Source organism: Phaseolus vulgaris, chromosome 11, assembly GCF_051622355.1.
Source record: "Phaseolus vulgaris cultivar YP4 chromosome 11, ASM5162235v1, whole genome shotgun sequence".
In the NCBI taxonomy this organism is placed as follows: Eukaryota; Viridiplantae; Streptophyta; class Magnoliopsida; order Fabales; family Fabaceae; genus Phaseolus; species Phaseolus vulgaris.
The window spans coordinates 10,071,057-10,083,742 of record NC_143508.1 but is presented as its reverse complement, the minus strand read 5'-3'; the positions used below and the strand labels follow the sequence as shown (position 1 = coordinate 10,083,742).

At 32.5% G+C, this 12,686-nt stretch overlaps 1 protein-coding gene across 1 annotated transcript; it reads left to right on the top strand.

The window, feature by feature from the left end:
• Window positions 1-201: 201 nt before the first annotated feature.
• On the top strand, window positions 202-9,760 carry LOC137833941 (5'-3' exoribonuclease 3). Its single transcript, XM_090297887.1, has 23 exons — window positions 202-515; window positions 649-754; window positions 1,437-1,513; window positions 1,589-1,780; window positions 1,932-2,051; window positions 2,142-2,204; window positions 2,283-2,339; window positions 2,420-2,590; window positions 2,681-2,758; window positions 2,875-3,024; window positions 6,211-6,348; window positions 6,477-6,572; window positions 6,842-6,937; window positions 7,100-7,170; window positions 7,272-7,400; window positions 7,497-7,573; window positions 7,668-7,708; window positions 7,806-7,880; window positions 7,981-8,111; window positions 8,327-8,419; window positions 8,521-8,596; window positions 8,706-8,779; window positions 8,992-9,760. The coding sequence occupies exons 1-23, from the start codon at window positions 348-350 to the stop codon at window positions 9,008-9,010; spliced, it is 2,298 nt and encodes a 765-aa protein (XP_090154013.1). The 5' UTR covers window positions 202-347; the 3' UTR covers window positions 9,011-9,760.
• Window positions 9,761-12,686: the final 2,926 nt, after the last annotated feature.

The window sequence follows — 12,686 nt, the reverse complement described above, 5'->3', positions numbered from 1 at the left end:
ACTCTATTCTCAGTTTTGAAAAGTCTATTTTGTGTGTGTCTCTTCATTTTCTTACTAAACTTCTTTGCTAAGTCATTCCTCAGAACTTTCCTTCTCACTGCAACTCAGGTACGAGTGAATCTTCTTGTGCAGAAAATATCTGTTTTGTTTATTGTTACTTTCTTTCTTTATAAATAACCATGTCATTGAATCAAAACACTAGCTTACCAATGTAACAATGTTACTGATGACCACGTAAAACGAGCATGTGCCATGCCATTTTGAGAACTTGTCTTTACTCAAAAGCGTTTCTCTTTGTCTGTATTTAAGCTATTCATCCATCAGAAACTACTGGGAAAGTAATAGCTATGGGGGTGCCTTCGTTCTATAGATGGTTGACTAACAAATATCCCAAGGTGGTGCAAGATGTAGACGCCGCCATGCAAGACCCAAATGGAGTGAAATATGATAACTTGTATGTTGACATGAATGCCATCATCCATCCTTGCTTTCACCCTGATGATCACAATAACAACGTTCGTTACTCACTTTTGTTCATATATTTCTCATGCTTCCTTTTCTTTATTCTTGTGCTGTTTATTTTTCACTTAATGTGTAAGGCTTAAGCTGTTTAATTTTGTTTTTGATGAAGTTTGTGTTGTCATTTAGATTCCATTTCCAACTACATTCGAAGATGTGTTCAGAAATGTGTTTGACTACATTGATCGACTTGTTGACACTGTTAAGCCTCGCAGGCTCCTTTACATGGCTATTGGTGAGTGAGACACCAGACTTTCACTAATTATCTCATCATTAACCCCTGTTGATACTTGTTATTATTTTCTTGACTTAGCAACTGCATTTTGTCTTAGAAATTGTATCTGCACAAACATCCCTCTGTTTTTAAGTGTCAAGACACCTTCACAAATGCATGCATACTAATACAATAATGATTACTTTTTTAACATTTAGATAAAAATAATATGAAACATAATATTTCTCACCCTTTCTTTGTGAGGATTTTTTATCTTGAAAAGAAAGCTAGTTTAAGAATGGCATATACTTGTTTTAAGAGATATATCTTCATTTTCTTATTTTGTATTTTTCTGTAAGGAGGTCAAGATTTTTAGTTGTTGTAAACTTATGTGCTTTTGTATTTTCTGAGGCTTGTTATCATCATATAAAGTTTATTATAAATCTAGATCATTTGTTATATTACTTTCATTGCATTTCATTGGTGTTTCACTATATGTCTGTGCAATGTTGTGATCATGCTTCATAGGTTTTGTTTTGAGGGCCTTGTTGCATATATGTTCATTACTAGTAGTAGTTGTATGAAGTGAATATTGGCTTAAAGAATTTGCCCCAACCATGCAGAGCTAGATAGTGTTTCAGTATCTTTGCTTGTCTTCTAATGAATAGTTGAACTAAAGAGGCTCTGTATTTCTAATGCATAGATGGGGTTGCCCCACGTGCCAAAATGAACCAGCAGCGATCAAGACGTTTTCGAGCTGCTAAGGACAACGAAATTCATGTGGGTTATTGATCAATTATAATTATCACGGTATAGTTAATGCCTTGAATTTATCTTTCTCTTGTATATGTGTAGGAAGCTGAGGAAGAGAGGCTAAGGAAACAATTTGAAATGGAAGGGAAACAAGTTCTTCCTAAACAAGAAACTGAACTAGCAGATTCCAATATTATAACACCAGGCACTGAGTTCATGCATGAACTCTCAAAGGCACTTAAAAGCTATATCTCTTCAAGGATAATTTGTAACTCATTGTGGAAGGATATTATGGTATGACATGCATAGTCCATATTCCAGAAAGTGCAACTACCACTAAGGATGCTTCATTCACCCATGCTTAATAATATTGTAAATCATTGTTATTGTCTTCTTTTATATCAAGCTAAATATTACTGTTTTTTACCTTGTTAATTTGAACTAGGTAATTCTCTCTGATGCTAGTGTTCCCGGCGAAGGGGAGCATAAGATTATGTCATACATACGCAAACAGCGTAGTCTGGAGGAGTATGATCCAAATACCAGCCACTGCTTATATGGCTCGGTAAGTAAATCATAGTAAAAGTTGTCTGGACAAAGTGATTATTTCTTCTGATGCTCAAAATAAAGATAAGATTTTGCATTTGGAATGCAGGATGCTGATCTTATTATGCTTGCAATGGCAACTCATGAGCCCCATTTTTCAATATTAAGAGAGGTTATTGGTTAAACTCTTGAAGATATACAATTTTACTTTTCTGTATAAAATAATTCCTCACATTCTAGGCATGTACAGGATGTCTCTGTGCAGCAGCACCAGCAGCATCCAAAAGTTGCTTCCAAGCCTTTCAAGGTATAGTAACCGATCTGCATTCTTCAACTACAACTTTGTTGTTTTATATTATCACTAGTCTTATGAATTTAACTGTGCAGTTTTTGCACATTTGGTTATTGAGGGAGTATCTTGAGTTAGACATGAAGATAGAAAATCCTCCCAAAACTTGTAGCATTGAGCTTGAGCGGATAATTGATGATTTCATCTTCATGTGCTTTTTTGCTGGAAATGATTTTCTTCCCCACATGCCATCTTTGGATATTCATGAGGTTTGTAGGATTTTTTTGTTAGATATGATGAATATAAAGTATTAATGCATGGTCAGCTATATCATTACTTGTTTTGCGCAATTTTTTCAGGGGGCTATTGATTTGCTAATGACTGTTTACAAGGAAGAATTCAATACACTTGGAGGATATCTTGTGGACATGAGCAGGGTAGCATGCTACTGTCTCATTCCTTCTTTTGTTTGTTCATATCTTTTTCGTTTTTCTGCTATATTCCATTAATCTATTTTATGAACAATAGTTGTGTATCTATGCTATGAAAGCAGGTTGGGGAGAAAAATGCTGCTTTTATGAAGTTATCAAGAGTTGAAAAATTTATACTTAAGGTTGGTACATATGAAGAGAAAATCTTTAAGAGAAGATCTGAAGTACGAGAACGTAAATTGAAAAGGCTTATTCAAGATAATCAGGAAGCTGTAAGTTCGTATATATTTGAAAAATGTACATATCTGTTAAGATTCAATGCTTTTCTGTTAGTTTTGAATCTTCTGTTTTTGTTTTTTCAGTTTTGCATAGTACCTATATAATGCTGGTGCATGTGTTCGTTTTGTAGGCGAAACAAATTGATAAATGTTTTTGTTGTTTTCTTCTTTTTGTGCTTTTCTCTCTCTCTCCATCTACGTTCTTTCATTCTTGCTTGGAGTGTGTGTAGTCTTTCGTTCTTTCCTTCTACAGTGTGCACATTACGAATAACAAAATCCAATGAATAACAAAATCCAATATAGTATCAGAACTGAGGTTAATCCTGCTCTTTCCGCTGGATACTGTTCCTCTTTGCATCTAACAGCAGGAGCCTGGATGTTTCCCAAAACCCATCCAATCCTTATTATCTACATCCTTGAGAAAACCCAGGAATAATTCGGATCAATTCACAATACCATGCATGGAGCAGGGCAATGAGACTGACACTGCCTTCAGAAAATACACACAAGTTCATCTATGGTACTCTTCCTACTCCTCAATCTAGTATGTAGAATCATAAAACCTAGGAAAGATGAAAGATATAACATGATGGTAATATCATGGATAATGGGGACTATGAATGCTCAAATCAAATTGCACAAAGCATTGTGTTTGTTGAAAATGCTAGGGAACTCCCTAAATAGCACAAAAGGAGATCATTTCAAAATATGGGATGTGTTAAACTTAATAAGACCGAGTTCTTCACCGATTTAAAAACGTTGTGGGAGGAACTCGAATCTTTGATACCAACTCCTGACTGCGTGTGTAAGATCAAGTGCAGCTGTAGCCTAACCAAGAACCCTTTTTTTAATTTGAGTATGTTATGTGTTTCTTAAAAGGTCTCAACGATTTGAGACTGGAAATGCTATGATTAATAGCAAGTTTTGCATAGTTCTCCTAGTAACCAAGGGAACTAGAAGACGTTTCATAATGGAAATTGGAAATCCAAGGTAGAGGGAAGAATCAGAATTAAAACAGTGGTAACAAAATTGTATCATATAGTTGATGAGCGCTACTCCAAACATCAATCTCCTCCATGGTACAAACGAAAGGTGAAAGTTATCATTAATACTGTTGCGGATGGAATTATTAAGGGTGAAGAATTTTTTCAGGAGAAACAACAAACTACTGCACATGAAGGTAGTCAATTTACACAGGACAAGGTGAACAACTTTGTAACTTTGTTGGTGAGTCTACTAATGAAAATACTGCAAGAGGTAAGAAAAAGGAAACTTCTGGATTTTAGATATACGGGATAATTTGACTTTTTTCCATGAATAATTTCATAACCTTTCGCAAGATAAATCCAATACATATTAAACTGCCAAATGGATTATATGATGGAACTGTGAAGTTATTTGAAGCATTCTTTATATATAATGTTTTGTACATACCAGATTGAAAATTGTTAAATCACATAACTATTAACTAATTTTTTTCCTTTGAGTACTGTCAGCAGTTTTTTCGAAGATTATTGGACCTGTTAGATTATGCAAAGGATTGTATCTGATGGAAATACCAAAACCTCAGGCTAGAACACCCGGACACCCCTCTGTTAAAGTTTTACAGTATATTAGGAACAGTTTTTCTTGCATTCAGTTCAAAGAAAATAAACCCGTGAAAGCTAAATCTTATATAGTAAATGATCATAGTAGATTTACTTGGGTTTTTCAATGAAAGCTAAATCTGAAACCAGGGATGCTTTGTGTAGGTTTCTCATAACATAATCAGTTTAATGTTACTATCAAAACCATACGGACAGGTAATGGAAGTGAGTTTTCATGTACTAATCTTTATGATAGTCCAGGCATTATACAGCAAACTAGCTGTACATAAACTTCTCAAGAAAATTCTATTGTTGAAAGAAAATATCAACACAATGTCCGGAGCTTCTTGTATAAATCTAAACTTCCTATAGTTTTTTGTCCTGTGTTGTGATTCATGCTACAAATCTAATAAACAGGATCCCTTCTGATGTTTTAGAAAAAAACACTCCTTAAGGAACAACCTAATTTACAAAACTTAAAAGGTTTTTGGTTCTTTATGTTTTGCTTCTAGCTTAGAGGGATAGATCTAAACTTGATTCAAGAGCAAGGAAGTGTGTGTTTCTTTGGTTATAAAACCGAGATGAAAGGATATGTGATAGTTCATGATAGAGAAATATTTGTTTCTAGGAAAGTGAGTTTTTATGAGCATGTGTTTCCCTATTCTAAAGATTACAACTGCAATCATGATGCAGAAAATAATCAATTGTCTGATATAGTTTTGACTATTTTTTTGAACTTGTTAACAGTGACAGTGTTAGAAATAACTATGACCATAATCAAGATAATCAATCCGAAGGAAATACTAAAATTATAATAAGACTTCTTAGACAAAGCAGAGCTCCTAGTAATTTGAAGGATTATCATTACCAATTGTCCAACCACATTGATATTGAAATTCTGAATGATTTTGATAAATTTATTCATTCTATATCTGCATATCTTGACTACAATAAGCTGACTACTAAATATCTCAATTTTTCATCTAATCAAGAACCTCAAACTTACAATGAGACTTTTAGAAACCCAAAATGGTGTGAGGCTATGTAGAAAGAAATAAAAGCCTTATAACAGAATGAAACTTGGAGATTAACTGAGCTTCCTCATCAAACATTTAGAAACTGACTGTCATGTTTTTAGTGAAAAACTTAATAGAAACTCTTCGAACCACTTCCCATTTCATCTGTTAGCTGGGGATGTCTTCACTAAACCTTGAACATGGCATTTTTGTCTCCGTTGATGGATATGTACCGCAAAGCCTGTGAGAATGTTAAGATTCAATTCTTTTCTGTTAGTTTTGAATCTTCTGTTTTTTGTTCTTCAGTTTCGCAAAGCGCCTATATAATGCTGGTGCATGTGTTCGTCTTGTATGCGAATAAGATTAATAAAGTTGTCATATTCTTCATTTCTCTCGTTTTGCTTTTCTCTCTCTTCGTTTACGTTCTTTCATTCTTGCATGGGGTGTATGGTTCTGCATGCAGAGTCTTTCGTTCTTTCCTTCTACAGTGTGCACAGTATGAATAACAAAATCCAATAATATCCATTCATATTTTACAGCAAATTTGGGCTCATGTGTTTCCCTGATTTTCCATGCAGAAGCGGGAAGAAACGAATGGAAAATATTTCTCGGATCTTGACAATGAAGATACTTCTGATTGTACTCTTCTGATTAAGAAGGCACCGGATTCAAAGAACTCAATTTTGGTCAATAACGTTTCTGCTACACATGCTGAAGTAAGTTGTATTGTGAATCAGGAGTTTCTGTCTTCATTTATACAGTTTTGTTGACACCTTTCATGAATTTTTTTACAGCAGCATATTGATGTTGAATTGTTAATAATATTTTTTCTCCTCATTATCAGATTGAGCAAAACACAAAGGATTTAAAAGATGAATTGAAGAGAAGTATTAGAAAAAAATGTGACTTACGTTTGAGTGAAGATTTCCTAATTGACAAGGTATGTACTGTGAATTAAATTATAATACATCTACAGTCTAATTAAATTACAGATTTACATGTATAATTACCTCAGAAGTTATTATAAGCATGATCTTTGTTTAGTAAACCATGTATTAAATTATCTTTCCACTTACATTGCTCATGAAAATTAAACTCGTAAACATGCTCTTTTTATTAATTTGACTTTTTCCTCTGATCAATGGACATGAATTGTGCTTATTTTAAAATTGAATACATATTAGTAGATGATATCACCTTTCATTACAGATAAAATTTGGAGCACCTGGTTACAAAGAAAGATATTATAAAGCGAAGTTTTCTGTGGAAACTTCTACTGACATTGAGGGGAAAAGAAAAGAAATAGTATGTGTTTCTACAAACAACTTTTTTCCAACTGCATTGTTTTTGGGTTTGGAAAATTTTTGTTGTTTTACTACCTTCTCAAATAAGTTGCACTAGCAGGGTCACATTTTGCTAGTCAACTTTCAATGGTGGTGGTGGTGATAGATTGCAATTTAATTGTAGGTCGAGAACTACACCGAAGGATTGGTATGGGTTCTTCAATACTATTTTTCAGGAGTTGCTTCCTGGAGATGGTAAGCCAATATGGTTGAATATATAACTTGAATTTTAATGTATAATACATTATACAAGTATGGGAAAATCCAAATATTTGACAGAACATTGCAACATACAGGTTTTACCCGTTCCACTATGGTCCTTTTGCTTCGGACTTAAAGGGCATGGGTCAAGTGAGAGTAAAATTTGAGAAAGGTGTCCCATTCTTACCACTTGATCAACTTTTAAGTGTCCTCCCCCCGGCAAGGTAACGTTCTTATGTTTTCCTATTGGCTAACCCATTTGATTATATATAATATATATTTCCATTACCTTGATTATGTCTAATTTTACTCTTGTACAGTGCTGATGCACTTCCAAAAGCCTATGAACAACTGATGCTAGATGAGCAATCTAGAATACTTGACTTCTATCCTCAGGGTAAGCCAGTCTATCTTGTTTGAAGCATTCTATTCAATTTTTGGTTCTATTTACTTGTTTTCTATTTCTTATCATTGTTTTTTTTTTTTGTAAGATTTTGAAGTTGACACTGAAGGAAAGCCCTTCACGTGGCAGGTTATTTCACTCATGTTTCTTGTATTAGTTAGTATTGTTTTTTGTTCATGCAGTGTAATAAGTACTGATGGATACAAACGTTGTGTCTTTTGTCTAGGGAATTTGCAAACTTCCGTGGATAGATGATGGCCGGCTTGTCGCTGAAACCAAAGAACTCAAAAATGAATTATCTGTGTGAACTACTTACTCAGTGCCATAGCACACCTCACAATTTTAAACACTTCATTTGCTAATGTTTCATGCATCTCAAAATCTCCTTTTGTGTTTTATAGGAAAAGGAGGCCATAAGAAATTCACCCAAGGCTGATAGCTTGCTTGTTAGAAGCTCTAGCAAATTAGCAGAGAAATTCGGTTCTCTATCTGTTGACCCAAATGCGCCTTGCAAGTTAGACACAAGAATAAGGTTCGTCAACACAAACTCTAGCACACAAAATCACAACTGAGACCGACTAAATAAACTTTCTAAATTTCGTGATTTCTTGTAAAATTTTTCGTGTCTTCTGCTTGTTTCTTCTTTGATGGTAATGGCAGCTACATTGCAACCTTGAACGTACTTCTTTGTGTGGGAAATAACGCGTAGTTCAATGTTTCCTTTGTTTGTGTTCTTTATACTTTTAGCAGTGATGGCATTGGGGGTACCATAAGTCTTTGCCATGAGTTTGTTGACAAACCTTGCTCTGACATTTGTGACAGCAAAGAAGATCGTGTCTTGTATGCTATTCAAATTCTGAACACAGTTTTCCTTTTCTTTATTGGCATTCAACTTGTTTGTGAGTCAACTTCCAATAACTATGACATCGTTTATGTTTCAGATGTGTCTATTACGAGCTTCCTACTGGTAGCAATCATATTCCTCGTTTACTATCGGGTGTGAGCCTTCCAGAGAAGGTAAATCTCGGTTGCTTTTTCAAAGAACTTTCTTTTCTTATAAAGAAAATGTATGTATGCGTATATTGTATAACATTACATGCTTAAAAATCTTTTCAAACTTTTATAGACAATCTTTGAAGGTGATATCATGGAAACTGAACTGTGGCATGAACGTCAGAAACATTTTAGCATTTATGGAAGGTACTTTTCTTTCCTTCTACATTAGAGCATGTGGGTGGAAGCATATTTTAGTTTCCTATATATAAATGCTTACAAGCATGTTTGGATTCATATCTCATTTCTTTTTTAGTTCAAGAAAAGCTTGTAATTATATAACCTTCACATCTCAGACAAAATTTCTTATCTTTTATTTGGTTTCCAAAAACATTTAATTGGCCAACTTGATAACTCAGGGTCCAAAATCAAGACTAATCGAGGAGTGAAGACAGAAGCAATACTTCAAGGTTTTCCTCAAATGCACCTTCCTTCATTCACATAAAAGGTGGTGGTGGTGTTGGATGGGGTTTAGGTAGAGGGAGAAAAGTAAATACAGTGAAAAATGAGAGAATTCCATCTCCTAGTCATAAACAACGTAATGATGCAGGCTCTTACCATGTAACAACTACACGTGACACCACATCACAACACTTTGTGAATGACTTTAGACAATTCAGAATATCAGAGTCTGGTCCCTTTCCGAAGTCTACTAGCAGTTTTCAGTCACGACGACCATATCATAATAATAGCCGTAGCATGAATCAGACAAAAAGTGCTCCTAATCAACAAGCTCCAGAATCTGAGAGGCCTTTTGGTCGGGGACGAGGTAAGTAGCAGTTCATTGTAGCCTCAATGGAGTGGTGGAAAGTCTCAGCAAGTGAAAGAAGATCATAATCGTTGTTTAAATATTGTTGCTATATGAAACAGAGGAAAAGAAACTGGTAGTGTGACATCGTTGATTACTTTTTTGGTTTTGGTATAGTTGCATATGACTATTTCAGGGTACAACTTTACAGGGTGTACTAATTCTGTATGTCATGTTCATCACTCTTGCCTTTTTTGTGGTGATAAGGTAACTTTTGCCTTTTTTATGGTTACTCCATTCTTGTCTTTTTTGTGGAAACATGCTTGCTCCCTTTGTCTTACACTCTGCTAGCACATGGCGATTTCTCAATATTATCTGGATTTGTTATTTTGCTGTATCTTTTTTATAATTAGGAAAGACTTGGTGGTGCAACTTTTTCTTGAACCAGAACTTGGACAAGATGCTACTTAAAGAAAATGTATAAACTAATTGTTAATTTGATTAAGAGTCACCACCAAAAAGAAAGTGTAAAAGAACTACTTAATAAACATAATGAAAATTTGAAATTGTATTTATTCTATAATTATAATAATGAATACAATTTTTTGTATGTATTTTATTTTAATTTTACTTCTTATAGTAATTATTTTTTCTGTAATAAAAGTTATATCAAAATTTGTAAAGATATTAATTTTTTTATCTTAGCATAAAAAGAAAATAAAATGTAAACATACAAATGTTAAATATACACTATACCATTTTCTATCTATAGTAACATTTTCATAGTTACATCTATTTAAAATGTAAGAATATATTAATTTTAATTATTATTTTTTTACATAAGTTGTCACTGTAAATAAAGTAAACTAAATAAATAGTAGTATTTCATAAACAAATGTTATAATTTGTAAATTTAAACTAGCAATATCTTTTAAATTTTTAAACTTAATAATTATTATACATAATCGTAAATTCGTAACTGTTATTATCTTAGTTTTCGTTTCGTTTGTTGTCATTCTTTACTCTCTTACATTCCTCTTCCTCTCTCTTAGTCCTGTTCCTCTCTCTCACTCTATTTCGTTTTATTTTATTTTTCGTGCTTCGTCTCTATCTTCCTTGTTTATTCGGTCTCACTATCATTGCTATTGCTACATGATTGACCACTCTCTCTATATTGTTTTCTCGTTTAATTATAATAAGGGTAATATTTTCTTCTCCACTTTACACTCATAATAAAATATTAATATTTATAATAAAAGATATTTAAAAAAATAAAACAATATTCTTAATGAAAATATAGACAAAATACAAAATATTAAAATAATTTTAAAATTAAAAAAATTACAAAAAATTAAAATATTAATATTTAATGGGATGTAGGGTGTAAGAAAAATTATTTTCCTTATAATAATGAATACAATTTATTTTTTTATAATTTTTTGTATGCATTTTATTTTAATTTTACTTCTTAAAGTAATTATTTTTTCTGTAATAAAAGTTATAAAAAATTGTAATGATATTAATTTTTTTATCTTATCATAAAAAGAAAATAAAATGTAAACATACAAATGTTAAATATACACTATACCATTTTCTATCTATAGTAATATTTTCATAGTTACATTTATTTAAAATGTTACAATATATTAATTTTAATTACTAGTAACATTTTTTTACATAAATTGCCACTATAATATAAATGACACTGTAAACAAAATAAATAGTAGTATTTTATAAACAAATGTTATAATTCGTAAATTTAAACTAGTAATATCTTTAAAAAAATTTAAACTTAATAATTATTATACATAATCGTAAATTTTGTAGTCCTGTTTCTCTCCCTCACTCTATTTTGTTTCATTTTTTTTTTCGTCTCGGTCTTGCTTGTTTGTTCAGTCTCATTGTCATTGCTATTGCTACATGATTGACACTCTCTATCTCATTTTTTTTCTCAAACGTTGGTAAGCTTTACTTTCTCTCTTTTACTTTATATATAATACACTTATTGAATAAGTGTATAATACAAATTAAATAATATAATACAAATTATTTTAATTAACTAAAATGTGTTTTAAATTAATTAATATTTTATTTTATTTATGCATAAGGGTAAATTTGTAATCTTATAATTTATACCATTAAGAATAATTTAAAATATTTTTAGTATTTCAATAAACTTTTTTCACACATTCACTTTAACATATCCCAATCCAAAGACACTCAACTTTCTTCACACTTTCTTCTCAAATCCTCACACTCTCGTTTCCCCCACCCTCAACTTTCCACTCTCCAATCCAAACAAAACATTAATGTACTGGAGATTCCAAATTCGTTCTATTAGAAGTTTTACTTAGTCATAAACAGCAACAACAAAAACACACAAAAATATCTTCCAACTACCTTCAAATCAATCAAAATTTGTAACTTCATTTTCCTACTGTGGGACTTAGCATATTAAATCTCATAAAGAAGGGAACAAATATCAAGTTATTATTGATTACTATAATCAATTTGCTTACATTTCTATTTATTACGAAATAGAACATAGATGAATAAAACACAAAGACAAAATAAAGGCTATTCATGTCTATAAAGAGAAACAACTAATAATTAGAAAAGACACTAAATTATTCTCTTCTATACAGAGAAACAACGTATAATTAGAAAAGACACCCAATTAATATTAGGATCCTTCTATAACTCTGGTATCAGTATCCTTTAATACCCCGCCACAAGCTGGGGAGCAAATATTGATGAGACCCAGCTTGGTATAAATATCAGTCAGTTGCTTTGTGGTGGAAATGGGAAGCAAATGGATGAGACCCTTTTTTAATTTTTCCCAGACCACAAACCACGTGACAATCTATTTCTATATGTTTTGTACCCTCGTGAAACACTGGATTTGCTGCAATGTATATCTTGCTGAGTCATTGTCACAGTATAAAAGAGATGGTTGCTCAAAAGGAACTTTGAAATCTTGAAGAAGATAAGTTAGCCATTGAATTTCACATGTAACAGTGGCCATTGTCCTGTATTCAGCTTCACAAGAACTCTTTGATATTGTTCCTTGCTTCTTTGATTTCCAAGATATGAGAGAATTCCCAAGATACACACTAAAACCAATCACTGATTGTCTTGCATCACTGCAGGTGCCCCAATCACTATCACAAAAGGCTTTGAGATGAACAGAGGTACTGGAAGAGAAAAATAGACCAAGACTTGGAGCCCCTTTGATATATCTGAGAATTCTAATCGCTGCATTATAGTGAGCAATTGTAGGCTTAACAAGAAACTGAGAAAGTTGTT